The following is a 20,823-nucleotide window of genomic DNA, read 5'->3' on the forward strand; positions in this document are numbered from 1 at the left end:
CCTTCCAACCACCCTGAACTTTAGGATTTCCTGGATTTTCTTGCCATTTCCCGCACCAAAGCTGGGTCTCCCATTAGAAGACAAGCTTCCCGAAAATAGGAATCATCTCTGCACACTCCTCAATGCCCAGCAGTGAATGCCACAGAGAAGCAAAGAATAAATGTCCAGAGAGTGAGTAAATGGGTGACTGGTGGCATGCACAACTGAACAGAGCCATTCAGTTGTGCAAGGACCGAGTGAATAAACCAAGGTCCCGATTCTTACTATGCCCAGGGCTCTTTGTCTCTCTCCTGGTTTTTATCTTTAAGCCTCAAGGGTTGCCTTCTGTCTTTGTAGAAGGAATGTAAGCGCTCCCCAGAGACTCAAAGGCTAACTTAGCATCAGGATATGCCTGAGATACTAACAGCAGCTCAGGTGTGAGTTTCAGGAGTTCTGTCCTCCAGGCCTGACATTTCTAATAATTTAATTTCTCTTGGTCATAGTTGCTTCATCTATAAAATGAGGGGTTGACCTAGAAGGAATCTGAGGTCCCTGTGAGATGCAACAGTCCATGATTCCAAAGTCTTGTCTTTGCATTTGTCTGCTATCCAGTGCCCAGACCATTTGCACCACATTACTCCAGCAGCTGTCACATCATTGGACAATCCTGCCTTTGTCGTTTAGCCATTAGAAAGAGGGTGTGTGTTTCCTGTGTAGTTTTCCAGGGGCACTGCCTTCGTTTGTTCATCAGATGGTCGTATCGCTCTTTCTACGGCTCCAGTGGTCTTTTTATAAAGGCATCCAGCAACAAAAAAAAATGACAGCGTATTTGATCTCAGCCAACCCACTCACAGACAACATGAGCAAATCCAATAAGATGCAAGAACCAAATTCTTTATTATTAATCCATGCAACTTTATAAAGAGTTTTATAGAAAAAAAAATGATGGAAAACACCACAGGTCACAATACTGCCAGAGCTTCTTTTCAGCATATAACCAGCCATATTTATTGCTTTTGTTTTTTCATGCCTTTCCTTCCAGTCTGCTTATCATGTCAATCATGTGTTTTCCCCTTCTATGCCGCTTTCCCAGACGACAGCACCTCAAGGTGGACCTAGTCCACATGAAAATTCATGAGCATAGATCCAGCCAATGCAGAAGCCACTCATCATCAGATTTTTCTTTTCTTTTTTTTAAGATAAGGAATTTGATATCAGACTAAAGACTGTATATAGCTGCAGGGCTAATGCTCTTTCAACCCAGGTGCATACTGAGGAGTCAGCCTGGTCCAAAGAGGAAGGCAGAGGGCAAAGAAGACCCTCAGAGAAAAGCAGAATGAGGGACTCTGCAGAGGAGAGCAAGAAGAAGGGAGGGAGTCAAGAGAATATGTCATTCAGAAACCACCAGAGTCATTTGCACCTCTTGCAAATGGATTCAATGAAATTTTCCCAAATTAAGACTCTTTTACTTGAGGTTAAACAAAATACACACAAACACATCTGTAATCACACACCAGATACATTGTAGCCATTCCTCCTGAGTCGGAACCATCTTTCCACAAACACAACTGTCTTCTCTTCATAACTGACTGTATCAGGCAGTTATCCAATAACCTAAGCTATTTCTTCACGATTATACAGTAAGGGTGCTTCTATTTTTCACTATTTTAACAAAGTAGTGAACTTTGGCTGGGGGTGTAGCTCAGTGATAGAACACTTGCCTAGCATGCACAAAGCTCTGGGTTCCATCTCTAGTACCACACACAAATTTTATACACACACACACACACACACACACACACATATATATAGTTTTTTTTTTTTGTTTTTTTTTTTTTTTTTTTAAATAAACTACATTCCAGCTCCATATCCACTAACTAGATGATCTGGGAAAAGTTAGTCTCTTGAGTTCTAACTTGCTCCTTTGTAAAATGAGAATAAACATCACCTACTTATCATGCAGGTTTTAGAACTATCCCAAAGCTTGAGGTGCTTAGTAAATAAGTACTTACCAAAAAGCCTTGCACATAGTAGGCACACAGTAATGACTACTATAGGGCAGATTCCCATAAATAGTAACACTGAATCAAAGAGTAGGAGCCAGACATGGTATCGCACTCCTGTAATTCCAGCGACTGGGGAGGCTTAGGCAGGAGGACCACAGGTTCAAAGCCAGCCTCAGCAACTTATCAAAGCTCTAAGCAACTTAGTGAGACCCTGTCTCAAGGGGCTGGGCATATGTCTCAGTGGCTGAGTACCCTTAAGTTGAATACCTGGTACCAAAATAAAAAAATAAAAATTAAAAAAAAAAAGAGTGGGAAACTTGGCAGGTCCCAACTCTCTCTCCATCCCCCAATACATTTTTAGAACAAAATTTTCAGAACAGAGCCCTTCCTCTGGCATTTTCATTTCTTCTCCCAGCTGTGCGTGAGGTAGCTAGGCCCCAGAGCTGCTTTTTCTTGTTGGATTGTGTTCACCTGCTCACCTGCGAGAGTCAACTGAGAGCTGGTTTCTCCTTCAGCCCAGGGGCCTGACAGCCCAGCCCATTCTCCACTTGCTGACTTCCTCTGCCCGTGGGTCCCATTCAGTAGAAGTACTCAGCGTGGAGGGTACGCCTGGGCTCGTTTTGGACAGACTGGTTTCTGTTGCTCTTTTTCTGCGTGTCCTTCTACGCCCTACCTCCCCAGGCTCCCCACAAGAGCCAGAGGAACAGTCTGCTTCTGAAGATGAAAGAAGCAGGTGAGGTGGATACTCATTTCTTACAGGCAGGGTTAGTCAGTGTGCAATAAAAACTCCTATTACTGCCTGGATTCTGCAGCCTGGATTCTGCGGCCCCTTCGCTCAGCCCCTGCTTTCCAATTGATCTCTGTTTATTCTTTCTTTCTCTCCCTTCCACATTGACTCTTGTCCTTCTTGACTTTCTGCCTATCTTCTGCTACCCACCTGTTCTTTGGGGATCTGGATCACCTGTCCCAGACCACCCCCCACCCCCAACTCTGAGGGATGCCTGGACCTTGGCCTCCACCTTCCTGTGACTTTCTCTGGATTGCCCATCTGGCCCCACACTTGAAGCCTGCCGCCATCAACCCCCTGGCAGGACAATCTGACAGATGATGGACATCTGTTCTGAACTGGCAAAGTTCCTTCCCCCTGGCTTTATCCCTACTCTGACAACAGACCTAACAATTTCTTTCCTCATTGTCCCCTCCTACTGAAGCAGCTCCTGGTATTTTTATACTCAATTTTGTGCTAGCCATTCCCTGATCACATTCAGAAAATAAAGCTACCTATTGACTCAAATAAGTGCATACACCATTGAAAAGACGTTTTGTTAATAATCAGGGAATGAAGACAGAACTCAGGGGTAGAGTACTTGTCTAGCACATGCAAGGCTCTGGGTTTCATCCGCAGCACCAGAAAACAAAAGCAACAACAATAGTAATAATCAATATTGCAAAAGCTTGGCATCTCTTGAGTTGTAGGCTTTTTTAAAGACGTAAAGACTTTTTTTTCTCTCTCTCTCTTTTTTTTATTTTTTCTCTCTTTGGAGTTGGGGATCTAACCCAGGGTTCCACATATGCAAGGCAAGCAGCTTGGCCCTGAGCTACATCCCAGCCCCTTTCAGACCTTTTCTAAAAATAAGTTTGCTTCACTACAGATCCTTGGTTCTTACTCCCACTGCCTCTTGAGCTTTGCTCCATGAGGACTAGGACTATTGATATGATGGGAAGGAAGCCCTCTTCCCCTAACCACCAAGCCCTGTCCCTTTACCTGTCAAAGTCACTGTGAAAACCTCTGAGACTGATATGTAGGTCTCATTACCACTAAGTATCAATTAATTTTGGGGAATCCTTGCAGCCATAACATATTTATGTGTGTGTGTGTGTGTGTGTGTGTGTTTCTAATTTAGCACACCCAACTTAAAAGCAACCAATCTACCATTAATGATAGAAAACCAGAAGAAAGAGTGGGTACTCTCTGGGGGACCAGAGCAAGTCTCCTTTCACTTCCTCATCCTCCTGAGAACCATATTTCAAGTTCTATTGTGCCAAATCCATGTCTTCCCTCTACTGCCAGGCTTCCTGATTTCTTCCCACGTCCTCAGGAACCTCACCCTCCTGGGTATCTTAGCTCTATCTTGTACTAGATCTCACCTGCACATCACACAGAGGAGCATTAGTTTGCTGACATCTTTGTTTTCCAAGTTATGGGCTAAACTATGTCCCCAGCCAAAATAATATGTTGAAGTCCCAACCACCAGCACCTCAGAATGTGACCTAACTTGAAAACAGGGTGGTTGCTTACATACTTAATTAAGATGATGTCATATTGGAGTAGGGTGGGCCCCTGCTCCACTCTGACTGGCTTCCTTATAAAAAGGGAAAATTTGGATACAGACAGGGTGAAGGCCACATGAACATGAAGGCAAAGGTCTGGGTGGTGAGGCTAAGAGGGAGGGAAGGAGGAAATGCCAAAGAGTACCAGCAAGCCACAGCAAGCTGGGGAAGAGGCAAGGAACAGATTCTTCTTCCCAGCCCTCAGAAGGGGCCAACCCCACTGCCAGCTTGACCTCGGACTTCTAACCCCCAGACAAGGCATTTCTGCTATTTAAGCCACCCAACTTTGCGGCCTGCTGTTACATCAGCAAAGCAAACAAATACATCCCACTAGACTATGAGCTGCTTGAGGGTAAAAATAGAATCCTACTGGACTCTGTATTCACCCAGCACTGGGGCCTATTTAGGAACGCATTGCATCTGCCTTTCCCCCTTCCTGCCCTATGAAAACAGAAGCTCATTTGGGAGCAAAATCCCAAGTGCAGACTCAGCAATTCACTGGAATGAGATGCTATGGCCGGCAGGTCCTGTCCACCTGGCTGGTCACACGTCCTCTCTGCCTGCACAGCAAGGTGAGGCAAGAACAGTCCTGTGACTCACAGGATTCTCAGTCCTCCTGCCCCTCATCCACTGTTCCAGCTCGGATTGAATGAGGTCACCGAGGAGAAAGAAGACGACTACGTACCAGGTTCATGGAGAAATACCCCATTGAGAGGAGGAGAAGAGGGGCTACGTGCTGAGGAGCAGCGACACTGGCCAAATGACATTGTTCTCTCGTGTCCACATACACATAAGCAACAACAAATCCCACCATTATGTACAACTATGAGGCGCCAATAAAAAAAAAATGTAGAAAGCTAAAAAAAAAAAATGCTCCAATGTGTCCCAGAGCTATACATCCCTCTGCTTTCGAAACCAAGATAACAAAAGAAAAAGTTAATTAACGCTATCAATTCCATTAAATAGGACGGATCTTTTAAATAGTACTTTTTTTCTGAAATTAAAAATATTATGTATTTTATATGAATATGTATATATGAACCCCCTTGCTAGTATCCAGTTCCATCCTTGAGGAAGTAAGTTTGGTAAAGCCAAGAACCTTCTGGAGCCACTCTTGAGGTGAGTCAAGTGAGAATTCAGATGTACCCTGAAACATTTTTTCACCTCTTAAACTGATTTCAGATGATTCTAGAGAAGAAAAAAGTACTAAGAAATGGAAAAGGCAAGTTGGAATGTTAGCAGGTTATAAAAAAATGAAAATTACAGCTGTGGCCATGCTCTGAAAAATATTCCCTGACCTAGCTAGACGCTGATTACGGAACCAACAGTTTGCTTATATAATTACGGTGTGTCTATAAACCTGGTTGATATGATATCCTTGTTTAACTATTAACCTCTAGATTTCCTGGAGTTTCCACAATCCAAAAAACACCTAAAAGTATGAGACATGATATATTCCACTCACCTATTGTGATCGTAAGCAACAACTACAGTGTTTATATTGGTAAGAAAAAAAAAAAAGTTCTTAGAAAATACATCCTATTTTCCTGGGGAATTTTTCTTTTAATTCTTCAATGGAACTGTTCACCTATATTAACATTCAGTTGCTACCACTGGATGTTGGAAGGCAAGATTCATTCCCAGACCTACTTTGATGTAAGACTCAAATTTCTCATCAGCTCTGAAACATATTGACAATTTCACGTCCATCATAAATACTTTCCTAAGCTCCTTCTCATGCATCAGGCTTCCCAGTTCGTGGTACCTTTTATAAGCCAATCTAGAATTCTAGTTTGAACTCTATACATTTTTTGTGCATTTCTTACCTCCAGCTAGCTGGTAATGTTCTTAAGGACCAGAGGGAAAGGAAGAGTGAAACAAATTTATGTTTATGGAGAGATTATTATGGCAAAGCACCTCAAACACAGATGTGCACTCAATAAATATTTGTTAAATAAATGAAAGCCAAGCACTGGCCAAAGCATATCACATACATGACCTTGTTTAATCTCGTAACAACTGAGTGAAGGAGTGTCTGTCTCTTCATTTAGAAGGTGAAGAAACTGGAGCTAGAGGTTAAATAGATTTTTCCAAGCTTCAGTGCTAACAAGCAAAAGAGCAGAGGTAAATGCATCTCTATTTCCACCTAGCATGATGTTTTAAAAATAACAATTGATCAAGAAATTATTTGTTGAATGGATCTGAATAAACCATTATCCAAGTAGTTCCCTCTTTAGATGCATCCAGAATCTTTGGGATTCTTGGTTTTTTCAAATGAAGAAGAAGAAAGAATACATAAAAAGAGATTACTCTGCAAGGTTTTCAAATATCACAGAAAGGCTATTTATGCATATTTACTGCAAAATAATTTCCATATTCTCTACCATTCTGTTCCCACTGGTTCTTCAGAATCTAGTCTGATTCTTATGTCTAACTCATCCCATCCAACGTGGGATTGAAGGTGAAACATTAAAGGAAGGGAATAAGTAACGTCTCACTCAGTGTTCAGATCTTCTGATCCTATGACTTGAACATGGGATCATGGAAGAAAACTGAAGTATATGTCTGTTTGGCTTTGGCTGGAGGAAAAGCCAAGAAAGAATTCATTGGTTTAAAAGAAAACTCATTCCCAAAAAGCAATTCCAGGTCCCTCTACAGTGTCCAGTACAAGAGGAAAACAGTGGAGATTTAGGTTCATTGATAATTCCGTGGAAACTGCACTTGATTTACTTACATAGAAATAACAAAGAGAAAAAGGAATTAATTAAGCCAAAGGAGCTGCAGAATTCCTGCCCTTAGGTCTTCTCCCACATTGGCCAGGTTCTTATTTCTGTTTAAAGCAGCCTAACTTGGACACATAAGGAAACACGTAAGGTTAGAGTCCGCTTCGTTTCTCTGATACAGCCTAGAAGACAGCAAATGGAATCAATATTTGTTAGCCATGTTTTAACATAAGCTTGCTGTAGATACAATCAGTAGACCAGCCCTCCTTCAACAAATAGGAAGTTTGTACTTGGAATTCAACTTTATGAGTCCGAATGAGTCAGACTCAGTATTCCATGATACACAGATGCCTAATGGGATATGTCAAAAGGAACTTATGAAAAACTAGACCCAGGCCAGCCCCCATTAATTACCTTACTTGGCCCTGGAATGCCCAAATCAGTCCAGATCCCTACGGAATCCATTCGTGCTTTCTATCCCCCAACCACGTCTTTGGTGCAATAGGTTTCACAGCTAGAGTGAAGTAGACAGGAGCTCAGGTTCGGGGCTCAGCAGACCTTGACAAAAGCCTCTGCTCTGCCACTATCAGCCTGACATCTAAGGCAAGATCTAAACCTTTCTGGCCTCAGTTTGCTCATCCATGAAATGGAGCATCAAATCACTGAGCAATAGTGAGAGTAAATAAGATGATTCACACCCATCACTCAGCACAGGGTCTGGAACATAGAGAAAAAAAAAAAAATTCCACGGCAGTGATACCATCTGGGATGGTAGGAATTAGCACTTCATTGCATGTGACTTAAATTAACCTCAGTCTGGATATGACAAACAAAGCTGGGCTCATCCTCATCCCCAAAGCTCTCCTGTCTTCACGTGCCTTTAACACCCCTTCCCTTTTAGAATATTTTTACAACCTTCACTCCCCAATACACACAATACCCACAACTCAAGTAACTCTGTAAGCAAAAGGATAACCACACTCACTCCCCCAAAATTGCCCACCCAGGGTTAGGGGGTTAATGTAAGAAAACAGCTCTACTACCTCAAAGGGGACCAACAGAAGCCTCTCTGTGGAAGATGGAGTCTGCCTGCTGTGGACAGAGAACTCCGTCTTCATATGCAGGAAATGGGGGAACCCCTGAGCTGGGTCACAAAGACAAACAACAAAGCCAGGCAAGGGTGGCAGCATGAGAGTCATTTTAGATTTTTTTTTTTTTTCCCTGAACAAAATGTGGGATCAAGAAGAGAAAGATGAAGAAGATGAAGAGAAAGATGAAGAGCTAATGGGAGGATTAGCTTCTCAACGGGAGGAAAAGAAATAGAAAGCAAAGAGCAAGAGCCTACAAAGGGGAAAGGACCCCCGGATGGGCTACAGGAGATGGGTGGCTTAGTTTAGCGGAAATGAGCAGTGACCTAAATTCTCATAACTAGAAGATGCACCATTCAGACATTTCCTGTGGGCTGAGCCCAAGAGGTCGCTGGAGGGGTAGCAGGCCAGCAGTCATCCAGGTTAACAACTTCCAGTTAAAGCCAAAAAGGAAAGCAATCAGGGTGCCCCATAATAAAAAAGACCCCATTGCTCAATTGAGTAAAGTCATAAAAGGCAGCATCAGCAAACTGTCTGAAAAGGACCAGACAGTAAATGTTTCGGCTTGGGGGGACATGCTGTCTCTGTTGTAGCTACTCAACTCTGCCATCATGAGCAAAACACAGCTTTGGAAGATGGGAAACACAAATAACTGACCATAGCTGTATTACAATAAAACTTTATTTGGGGACACTGAATTTGAATTTTATATAAGTTTCATGGGTGAGGAAATATCATTTTTAATTTTTTTCCCAATCATTGAAAAACGGTAACAAGTATTGAACTACAGTTAGATAGGAGGAATTGATTCTAATGTCCTATAGCACAGTAGGGAAACTACAGTTAATTATCTGCCTAATAAAGAGATAACAATTTATCATCCACTTCAAAAGAAGAAGAAAAGAGTTTGAAGGTTCTTGACATATAGAAATGATAATATCTGAGGAAATGGAAATGCTCATTACTCTGATTTGATCATTACACGTTGTATATATATGTATTGAATTGTCATACAGTACCCCATAAATCATCACAAATATTGCATGTCAATTATAAAATAATAATTAGGGCTGGGATGAGCTCTGTGTTTAGCATGCATTAGGCCCTGGGTTCAATCCCTAACACAGCCAAAAAAAAAAAAAGGAAGGGGGAGGGCAGTGGAGCCATTTTAGCTTTTGGACTGTATTTAACAACAGGTGCAGCTAGATTTGGCCCAGGGGCTACAGTGTGCTGACCGCTGGCTATGAGCACAAGAACTGTGGTCAGACAGGCCTGTCTGTGCCTCGTGCCTCTGTCACTCACTGACTACCCAGCTGTGGGAAAGCTGTTCACACTTAATTTCTTCATGTATAAGTTAAAGAGAACAGTATCTGCCCATAGAGTTTGTGTGACCTTCAAAAACAGGATACATGAAAAGTGACTGGCAAATAGTGACAATGACGACAATGATGATGATGATGATAGTCTGTGGGAGGGGTAGTGATCAGCACCTAGATCCAGTGCTAATGATCCATGTGAAGAAGGCTGATCTCAAGGATCTGACAGAAGGAGGGATTTACAGATGACAGACACCAGTGTCTATTTAATACTTCAGCTTAGGGCGGAGTTGACTAGATTACAATGATCTGGGACGGACCTCACTGTATGCAGATTATAATCTGAACAGCCTCCTCAATGCAGAAGGAAGGGGTTTATGAACTACATACCAAAATGCATGACTCCGCTCAGCAAGAGAAGACCATCCAAGGAGACAGAGTGGGAAACAAAACCCAGGGAGGGAGGGGTTAGGCAGTGGTGGTGGTTGGTGGGCAAGGAGGGAGTGGGAGAATCACTGCATTGGGGAATTATCCTGGCAGATCTCTGTGTCTTGTCCGAGGGTAAAAAAAATTTTTAAATTTTTAATTTGCCTCTGATAACCCTTCAGAGGCTCCTCAGATTTACCAACCAGTTCCTGAAACCAGAACAAGACAGACAACTTCATGTGAGTCTTATCAGAAAGGATTCTTTAGACATCTCATCTTAGTTCTGCTTTTTTTTTTTTTTTTCTTGTGGTGCTGAAATTTGGACCCAAGGCCTCACACATGCTAGCCACCTGCTCCACTACTGAGCTACCTCTCGAGCCCTGATCTACATATTTTAAAAAAAATATATAATGCTGTCAAAGTTACCAAAGGATTGTGCAACCCTCACATCTGTTTAGAGAACCTATGGAGGAGAAATGACACTTCTTTAGCCATTCTAAGTTGATTTTTATGCCATTCTTGCAACTTCCAAATAATCAAGCTAAGACATCTGGAACTACTAATGCAAATGAGAAAGCATAGGAAGGAAACTGTATTATAATCTAATTATCCCAAACATTTTATAAAACTTAGGGGGGAAATAATTGCTATCCATGCTAATAAAAAATAATTTCATTGTCAAACATTTATTGAGCACCTAGTATTTATAGGCACAATGCTAAAAGAGCTGGAGATGTAGCTGGGCATAGTGGCACCTACCTGTAATCCTAGTGACTTTGGAGAATGAGGCAAGAGGATCCCAAGTTCTAGACCAGCCTCAGCAACTTAGCAAGGCCCTAAGCAATTAGTAAGACCCTGTTTCAAATTTTAAAAATAAAATAAAAAGTGCTGGAAATATTGGCTCAATGGTAAAGTACCCCTGGGTTCAATCCCCAGTACCAAAGAAAAGAGCTAGAAATACAAAGATACTTAGTAAGAAGAACTCTACCTACTCAGCAAAGGCTTTCAAGTGAGATAAATATATATATATTTTTTTTTGAGAGAGAGAGAGAGAGAATTTTAATATTTATTTTTTAGTTTTCAGTGGACACAACATCTTTGTTTGTATGTGGTGCTGAGAATCGAACCCGGGCCGCACACACGCCAGGCGAGCGCGCTACCGCTTGAGCCACATCCCCAGCCCCAAGAGATAAATATATTTTATGAGAAAAAAATTCAAACAAGTGAAGATCATCAAAATTATAGTAGTTAAAACTCATAAGTGCATAGGCACTGAAATCAACTCAAGGACATTTGCAAAATAGCCTTTGGCAAAGAACTGGTTAAAAAAAAAACTCCACTATAATGGTTCATGGGTCACCATTTGGGGCGGGGGGGGGGGGGGGGGGGGGGGGGGCAAAGAAAAACAATCTTTGCTGACAGTACCATCAACCCCTCTCTTGCCAGCCTGCTCCCACAAAAACAAACAACAAAAAAAAAAAAATGTGAGATATACTAAAGATTCTAAAGAGAAAAAAAAAAAATCATAAATGTGGATTACCAGTGTTGGTGTGTGGTTTGGTGGAAAGAACTTGGGGCAAAGAATCAGGAGAGCTAAGTTTACCTGTGGCTCTAGTGTTTTCAAGCAAATCACTCACTCCAAGGTCTCAGTCTGCCCATTTGTAGAAAGAGGTGACTGGAATATAAAACCCCTTTCATAGCTTAAAATTCTATCACATAACATCAAGACACATAAATAGAAGTTTTACTAAGTCAATGTTAAGAACATGTCAAATCTGATTAATTTATATAACTTGTGAGATCATCAAACTTGATCCTAGTCTCAGTTCTTCCAACAACCTAGTAAGTTTAAGCCAATTGGCTTTGGGGCCTTATACATGAAGCTAAAATATTAAATTATTTTCAACAATGTACATAACATAACCAGGTGCTGTGTAAAAATTATTTACAAAACTAAAGAAAAACTATTTTCTCAGTAGAAATAAGTGAAAATGCAAAAATGTCCAGGAATAAGTTATTTCCCAGATGGAATTTAAATCAGATCATTACATTTTTCTGATTATTTTCATGTGGGTCTGGATAGCTATAGATGATATAAACAAAAATGAGTTCATAAAATACGTGATGTTTACATAAGACATTCTGGTTAAAATTAAAATTAGAACTCATCAAGAAATAAAATTGTTTGGATGCATGGAACCCAAATTTCAACCCATGATTACTTAACTTCTAAAATCTAGAAATTTTCTGGCTTCACTCTGAAAATAATTTGATATCCCAACTAAAATTTTAAAGATATATTTTGCAAGGAAAAAAATTCAAACAAATGAGGCACAAATGTCAAATAAGTGAAAAATTCAACTCACTACTGAAAAAATGCAAATAAAAATAGACCATAAATATCCTTTATCAAATTGGCAAATAATTTTTTTTTTCAGATTATTATGCTCAGGATGAAGAAAAGTATAACCTTCCCTGGAGAGGAATTTATTTGGCAATATTTACTATAATGCTTCAAAAGAGAGAATGGGCACTTCCAGCGGTTATTGGTAGGAATGAAAACTAGTGTACTAGTGTTGCCTCTCTGGAGAGCAATCTGGCAATATACCCATGTATAACCTTTGATGGAGGTCTTCCACTTCTAAAACTAATCCTAGAGAACTAATTGGGCAAATATACAAAGATGTAAGTGAAGGTACTCCTTGCAGTATTATTTATAGCTAGAAAAAAAAAAAAAGGAAACTATGTGACAGTCCAATGAGAGATTTAGTAAACAAGTAACTATGTTCTTACAAATTAAAACACGCAGTTGTGAAGAAGTATGTGTAGGTATACTGAGGCGCAAAGATATACAAGATACAAAGTAGTAGAAAAAAGGACAAGTTGGAAAATATCACATATGGTAAAATCACATGTATGCATGTACAAATGCAAAAACAGTCATCAAGAAGTTAACAGCAATTAGCTCTAGGTGGTGTGACTTACAGTGAGTTTTCTATTCTTATCATGAATTTTTCTTTGGTTTGAATTTTTCCATGAGTATATATCATTTTTTACAGCAATCAAAAAGCTCTTTTCAAAAAGTAGATAGAAAAATGGGAAATGGAAAAGAATTGGACATTCATAACCTGTAGTTTGCTTCCTGGAATTTATTCTAAGGTCACAATAACATGTGAACTGGAATGATCATTATGGCAATATTCAGAATATTGAAAGTCAATAAACATTAAGATTCTATTTAAATAAATGCAATTTAATTGGGTAATATGAACATAGAAATACATTAACTTGGAAATATTTCACAATATATCAGTAAGTGAAATAAAAGATCACTAAATAGACCTTAGTTTTACACACATTTTGGATCTTTCATATACAAATATATAAAGAAAAGTCCAAAAGGATATATATCAAAATATATACAGCAGTAACTAGTAATTCTTATTTTCCTTTTCTACCAAATGTTTGTATAAGAAACAAGTACTATTTATATAATTTTTTGAAGTTTTAAAAACATTCCTTGTAGATTTTTCAGGTGTTAAAATACTGGGGAAATTGTTCAAATGATATTAATCTATGAAAAACAATAGGATAAAAATCTCAACCCTTTTATTCAGCATTCAACTCAGCCCCCAAAGACCCCATGAAGCCCCTTGCACGGCACATCCATCATGCTATAAAGATCTGAAGGCAACAGAAGTCCAAACGGCTCAGGAAACCCAAGGTACCTATTCTGATTTTGTGTCCTGAGATGTACGGAGTTATAAAACATACTGGCTCAGATTACAGGCTGAGCGTGACAAGTCCGTCTGGTACAACCTAACAAAGGAATTTACACAGAATGAGAAATTTACACATTTCATTTCCCAGAGTGGAATGAATTACAGAAGCAAAGAACTCAGTAGGGGTTAGGCTCTTTCCTGCCACTCTGCTATATGCTTCTGAACTGTGCATTATAGGCATGTCTTGCATGATTTGCTTATTACTATGTTACACTAAAATAAACTTCTTTTTTTTTTTTTAAGGCAAATAGGAAGAGAAGTGAGAAAGAGTGTATTTTAACCGGATCAAACTTTTTATATATTTTCAGGTGAACTGGGAGATGCCAGACCACCCTCCCTGCCTATCTCTGCCTCCCACCCCTCCCCAGAACATTATGGCTGATAACAATAGTTTTCTCTCCCGGGTAGTGTAGATGACACATTTTTCCTGTAGCTTGTCTTCCTGTAATGTGCAGGAATTCCTGCACTTTCTGGGTGCCCTTCCTGTTAACTTACATTTCAGATTTCCTCAAAGGGCATACTAGTGCTTTAATATTTGAAAAGTGTCAGTTCAACCCCAGACAGCTAATACAAACAAGCTGAGAAGCGTACCACCTAAAGTTACAACTGTGGAAAACAAAATTTCTTTTTAAGAAATTCTTTCTCGGAATCTCACTGTTGGTAAGGCTGCAAAGAAGTAACCCAGTCCTTCCAGCTCCCAGGCAGTCTATAATTCTTTGCCTCTGCTTTGCCTTAAATTAGAGGTCTGTAAAACCGAATTATAGTGATCTAGAAAGTTCGTAAAGGTCCCTGAATTGAACATGTTGTTAAATTCTTCAATACTATGAGATTGTATCCACCTTTCACTTTTCCTCCCATTTCATTTGGCTAGAGTATTAAAAAGAAGTTTGGAACTGCAAAAAAAAAAAAAAAAAAAAAAAAAAAAAAAAAAGTTTTGGCCATTTGAGGATAGCATAGCTGAATTAGGCCAATTCACATTTAAAGTCCAGGCTAAAGCTCTTTTGCCATTTCTCTAAAAGGATCACCCACTTCTTTCTACCAATAATTTTCCTTTTGGACAGGAACCTTATGTTCATACCAGATGAGCTTTCCAAACAGGATCCAATTAAGAAGATTCAATGCGCAAATGAAAATTGATTTGAAGGACCCCTAGTAGCTGATTCCCCCACCATGTATAGATTAACTATAGATTATGTATCCAATATAGACACACCTACAATGGAAGAGAATCCCCTTAGCTTCCAAACTCAAAAACTTGCTCTGCTAAGAGGGAGCTCTACCTTAAATAAGCCCAAATATATGCACGCACGTGCGCGCGCGCACACAGACACACACACACACACACACACACACACACACACATATCCTAATTTAGCTTAAACCCTAAGGTCCAAAGATCACAGTACACACCATATTCTTCATGAAACTTCCAAACTAACCCCCCTAGTGGAAGGGTCACTTTTGTCTCTAAACTCCAATAATGCCATTTCTCTTCAATGCCGCCTACTATCTTATGTTATAATGATTCCCTCACATACGTGCTCTCAGCAACCACATGGGAAGTTTCTTGAAGAAAAGGACTTCATTTTAAATATGCTTATGTACCCCAAATCCTGTGCACACACAAGTGCATACAAATGTACATATGCATGTACATATATGCATGCACATATGTATATACATATATAAACATGTCTATCACAATATATATTTATACATATGCTAAACTAAACTGAATAAATAAGTGAATGTTCACCAAATACAAAGTAGCTAATTGCCACTTCATTCATACACCTAAGCATGAACTCCCTCTTCTTTACTTCTTTTCCCACATTTCTTATTGGTGCATTATAATTGTATACATTGATGGGATTTGTTGTTACATATTTGAATATGCACACAATATAAGAATATAATTTGGCCTATATCACTTCCCAGCATGTGAACTGCCCCTTATAAATTGATACTTCTCTGCTCATTAGGAGATGGGGGGGGTCCCTATTAAAGGCATACCTGCACCTTAAAATGTCAATTCCTAATTTATTCACCAAACTTAGCTTTCCATATAGTCATTCTCCCCTAATATTCAAAGAAAAACAGAGTCCTACTTTGAACTCTGGAGAATATTTTTCCTTTTTGGGGGATCAGATACATGACTTTCATCAGGTAGAATTAAAAAGTGGTAACACAACTCCAAAAAAAAAAAAAAAAAAAGGCAAAAATCTTATCTAATACTTTAATTTCACTAGCTCTTACTCAAACAGTGCCCCAGGTAACCTCAGAGGTCCTTGACTCACCTTTTCATTCCATACATTCTCCCATAGCATATGCTTTTCCTATTTAAAAAAGGAATTGTTCTGAAACAAGTGGCCCAGAGTCCCACAGGTAACTGACAGCACCCCCTCAGCTCTCTGGTGTTGTCAGGAATTGTTTTGAATTCCCTCCCCAGAATGATATTAAGCCTGCAAAATACAACTGTGGAAAAAATAAATTTAAAAGAAAACATAAAGATAGCAACCATAGACTCTGAACTTCTGACCTATTATAGCTGACTAAATATTTGCAATTACACACTTAAAATATTTCATTATGGTTGTCAATGAAACCATGCAGTTCCCTTATAAGTTGCTGTAATGGTTAAAAGTACAATTTGCCCCCTAGTATTTCCCCCCAGGATGCAAAGCATCTCCCAAATGGACAAACATATCTCGGTCCTCACTGCAGCTTCTAAATACTGCGAGCCAATAAGCAATTGGTGTAAAGTGCAAAATCTCGGAAGAGCGAGACTTCTTGTCTGCTTTTTTGTAATACGCTGTTATCTACAGTTCACCTTTACTTCCTTTAAAAATGAAAAGTTGCCTAATGTTCAAAGCGAAATCAATGGAAATTTAACTAAATTTTGGCACAGAAACGGTTCATTTCCAAAAGAATATAAGATTTCATTAATTTCCTAGTAGTTCAACTCAAGTTTTACCTTTCATCTTCACCTACAGACTTTTTAAAAAGTTTGTATTCCTGTTGCACACAAAATTACTTATAATATGTGTGCATAATAAAGAATTGTACAATTATATAAAGCATTGCACATTTAGACGCTACCAACCTGCTCTCTCTCTCTCCTGACTGTGCAAAAGGCAAAAAGAGCTCAGTAATCCTAGCAGAAGAATGCAAATAACGTCAATGCACAGCTGAACTGCAAGCCCTGCCTTACAGGAACTCTCTGTGTCTGCAAAAAAAAGACACATACTAAACAGGAAATGCAACTGAGCTGTGGAAAACCTCAAACTTAAAAATGCAATCGCCAGGCGAAAAATGCATCCATGCATTCATAAATGCATGCACAACCCTTTGCATTTTTGCAAGTAATGCAAATAGCCTCTTACCTTTCGACTGAGACATTTTCCCCTTTCCTTTGATGGGGGAGGGGAGCACAAAAGACTTTGCCTTGCTTCTCTTCTGTAGCTAGTTTTGCAACAAAGATGCAAGCTGCAGGCGTGCAATCTTCATGCAAGTGGAGTTTCTCTTGACCGATGCAGCAGATGGACTTTCAGAGAATCAAGGTGGAAATGCACACCTTGCAAAACAGACTGGAAAGTGATTTTTCCCCCAGTTGCAACGTTAGGGAAGGCTGTGCTGCAGCTACATGATGGGCCAGGGCTGGCAGCTAAAAGCTCCAAACTTGGAACTGAGTATCTTAGTGCGCAGACGTCCTTCCTGCGAAGGGCGCGGAGGCTGCTGGGTAATGTAGTTCCCGTGTGTAGTCCACGGGGCTCTGATTTAAGGAAACGTGGTCGTCTCGGTTGCTGGTGAGACGTCTGGGCGCGAGAAAGATTGCACTCAAATAAACAGGTTAGACGCCCACTCAGTAGTAAGAAACGGCAAGGCCAACAAGAAAGGACATTTTTTGCCCCTGAAATAACAGCTAAAGTACATGCCAAAGAACCTGAGGATAGCTAAAGGGCTCTGACTTCTTTAGGTCTGTTTGGGTGTTCAACGTGTTAATTTTGTAACCCAGCACCTGTTGGACTGTTCCTGCCTGTAGGCTTTCACCCTCACACGTCCATTTTTAAAAACGTTTTTCTCGCATGGAGGATTTGTTGGTAGTTTGGCCCTGCAGAGTATGCTAAGTTTTATTTAATAAGAAACGATTCTGGTCTGTTCCTTTCAAGGAACCTGAAATTCAATACGGAGTAGGACTGGGGTGGGGAGATTGGGGAGTTCTCATTTCTTACAGGGTTACAAAGCAAATTCCGCTTGTTGTATGTCAAAGCCAATTTTATCCAAGTCAAGATATTTGGATGCTTTTTCTCACCTGAGGGGAACTGGGATGAAGAGAAAAGGCCTGGCCTGGAGGAGAATGCAGGTGGTAATCTTAAGTGAACAAAGTCAAATATCTTGTATATAGTCAATAAAATCAAGAAGTATTGGTTGAGTATGGAGTATTTGCCACGTATCTTTCTAGGGCCTCGGACTGTCCATTTGCCCTGGACTGCTCATAGCAGGAGGGTGGGCAGCAGCCCAGTGAACCAGAGTATCATTCTTGTCACCAGGAAGCCAGAGAGGCACAGAATTCCCTGCAAGAAATGGAGAGGAGGAGAGAGGTCTTAGTGGAAATGAGCTCAGACTTTCTGAGCATAGACCACACTCAGGAATGTTCTTTGAAGGCCAAGAGCAAAAAGTTGAGGGTTTCAGGCTGTTGAGGTGTAAGTAAAGCCCATGGGTGGCAAGGATTATCCCCATTCTATGGGCCAAGAGAATTGCCTTGCATATAAGAACTGATGGTGTGGGCAGAATATTCTGGTGAGGACTCTACTGACCTTATAAGACTAGTGAGAGAGGGCTGGGGATGTGGCTCAAGTAGTAGTGCGCTCACCTGGCATGCGTGCGGCCCGGGTTCGATCCTCAGCACCACATACAAACAAAGATGTTGTGTCCGCTGAAAACTAAAAAAAATAAATAAAAATTCTCTCTCTCTCTTTAAAAAAATAAAAAAAAAGAAATAAAGTCCTTCTAAGGAAGACAGAGGAGAGTTTAAAAAAAAAAAAAAGACTAGTGAGAGGCTTGGACTTAATTCCTCAGGTATCTGAGGGGTGGGGACAAGGTTTTGAAAAGGGGTGTGACCTAATAAAAGCATTGTTTTAAAGAAAGTAAAACTGCCTTAGGGATAAAGGTGGGTTGAACTAGGAGAGGCTAGAGATAGGACAGGTCAGTCATGGAGGTCAAAAAAGCACTTTTTTTTTTCCCTTGAAAGAAGATTCAGCTAGATTTGATGGTTGCTAATAAAAACTGTTGGAATTTTAAGAATTCTGGGAAGCCAGGGCCATCAGAGTAATGGATGAAGCAGAGAGGGCCACCATTTGTCAGGTGCAAATCAGCAAATCAACCCTTACATATGCAATAGGTAGTGGGACTGATATTAATGACTTCAGTTGATCCCCTTTACTGATGTTATAGAGAGTTAATCAAAGCAGGCTTGTCCCTCAAAGAATGGCACAGGTGCCATGAGCACAGGTGTGAACAAGCTCAGAGCCTCCTTCATCCAGCATTTTTTTCTTAAGTCTCACTTCACCAGGGGATACATGTGTTGAGATTCATTTGAACACATCCAGTTCACTTTCCAGTTATTGAGAGAGCACCTGCTTCATACCAGGCCCTGGGATAGCTACTGACCTATGTAGACTATAGGGCCTGAACAACCACCCCAAACTGCTTTCAATTTGCATTTTATGTGGTCAACTGCATTGCTCTTAAATTACCCAGACTCCCTTCTTTATGAAAGGGTTCTAATCACAACGCTGGTGAATTTTGTGACTGGTATTTGTGCTCCCACTTTCTCTGCATAGGCATGTATAGTTCACATCTGGCAAATAGTTTGTGTTCAGAAAGTCAGTCTGCAGTTCCTTTTTCCACAGAAACAACAGAATGTTCAGGAGTTAATCCACCCATACAGATAGGCATGCATACACAAAATAGCTTCATTTCATAAATTAGCTGAATGAAATTTTTTTAAAAGAGCATAATGGATTATTTTTTTTTCTTTCTGGAAAAAAAAAAAAATATGTCCTGGATTCAGAATAGAAAATGGGGATAAGAGGGATCTCAACCTCTCTGAGAAGTTTTAGCTTCTAAAGGAAAAGTTCACCTTCCTGCCCCAGTGTGAAAAGGTTTCTACCTCCCACATTTTTGTGAGTGGAAAAGCCTGTGCCTCTGCTCAGCTCCCTGTCTTCCTGGTGGTAGCCACCCTAGGAGGAGAATCCCTCCCAAAGTGAAGCTAAGAAAGCAGAAGTGAATTCTGACAGGTCGGTTTTTTATATGCCCATGGAGTGTTTTATCTTGAAGTGACCTGTGTCTTTGTATGGTATTCCCGACCTTTGTGATTTGTCTGTACTTCCTTCTAAAAGGCAAATCTGATGCATTCTCCTCCCAGCTCCTAGTTATCTGCAGGATCAATTCCAAACTCCTTGGCAAGGTACTGACAACAGGCTCCTGGCGAGACCTCATTCCTGTCTACTTTCCAGGTTCATTTCTTAACCTGTGTTGATCCTACAGCAGGAGAAGCAGGGTTTCTGGTTCTTGACTTTTAGACACACTGCTCCGGACTCTCAATGTGAATTAGGTGCAGTCCCTAATTCCATAACATCCTGTGCATTTCATGTCTCCTGAGACTCACTCATCACAGGGCCAGTTGGAGTTCATGTTGTATTTGTCTCTGCAGGAGGCTGGACTATTGGAGATCAGAGCTATTACCTATTATCTCGGCACTTCAGCATTCAGCAAAGCATCCAGCATATCTTGTACTCCAAAGCCTGTTGCAATAAGGAATGGAATAGATGGGGCAAGGACCAATACCTGTAGCTAACCTGGAATAACTGGATTCCAACAATGGAGTTAACACCTTAGGGGAGACTGGAGCACCTGGGGAAGGCCCTGTGCTGTCAGGTGAGAGGTGTGAGATTCCTGGAAGCAGGGCCTCAGGTTAGGTCATACTGGCTTCATAGAGCTATATCCTGGGTGGGGGAAGTGGTGACACAGGGGACCACATAGAATCCAAGGGTCAGGAACAATACCTGCAACCTAAAATCTCAGTAGCAGTAGTTCTGTACTAGGGGCAGTTTTGCCTCCTGGCAACATGGGGCAGCCTCTGCAGCCATTCTGATAGCTAGTGGGTAAGG

The 20,823-nt window shown here is 40.5% G+C and overlaps 1 protein-coding gene across 2 annotated transcripts in view; it reads right to left on the reverse strand.

Annotated features, from left to right (window-relative positions):
* Map2k6 (mitogen-activated protein kinase kinase 6) overlaps positions 1 to 17,300 on the reverse strand; it is a 111,736-nt gene extending 94,436 nt beyond the window's left edge. For both annotated transcript variants that reach the window (XM_076871627.2, XM_076871626.2), the window contains exon 1: positions 17,035 to 17,300. In XM_076871627.2, the coding sequence (XP_076727742.1) occupies positions 17,035 to 17,050 (16 nt within the window). In that variant the 5' untranslated portion in view covers positions 17,051 to 17,300. The remainder of the gene's footprint in view (positions 1 to 17,034) is intronic.
* Between the last annotated feature and the right edge of the window lie 3,523 nt (positions 17,301 to 20,823).

This window comes from Callospermophilus lateralis, chromosome 11 (assembly GCF_048772815.1).
Source record: "Callospermophilus lateralis isolate mCalLat2 chromosome 11, mCalLat2.hap1, whole genome shotgun sequence".
Taxonomy (NCBI): Eukaryota; Metazoa; Chordata; class Mammalia; order Rodentia; family Sciuridae; genus Callospermophilus; species Callospermophilus lateralis.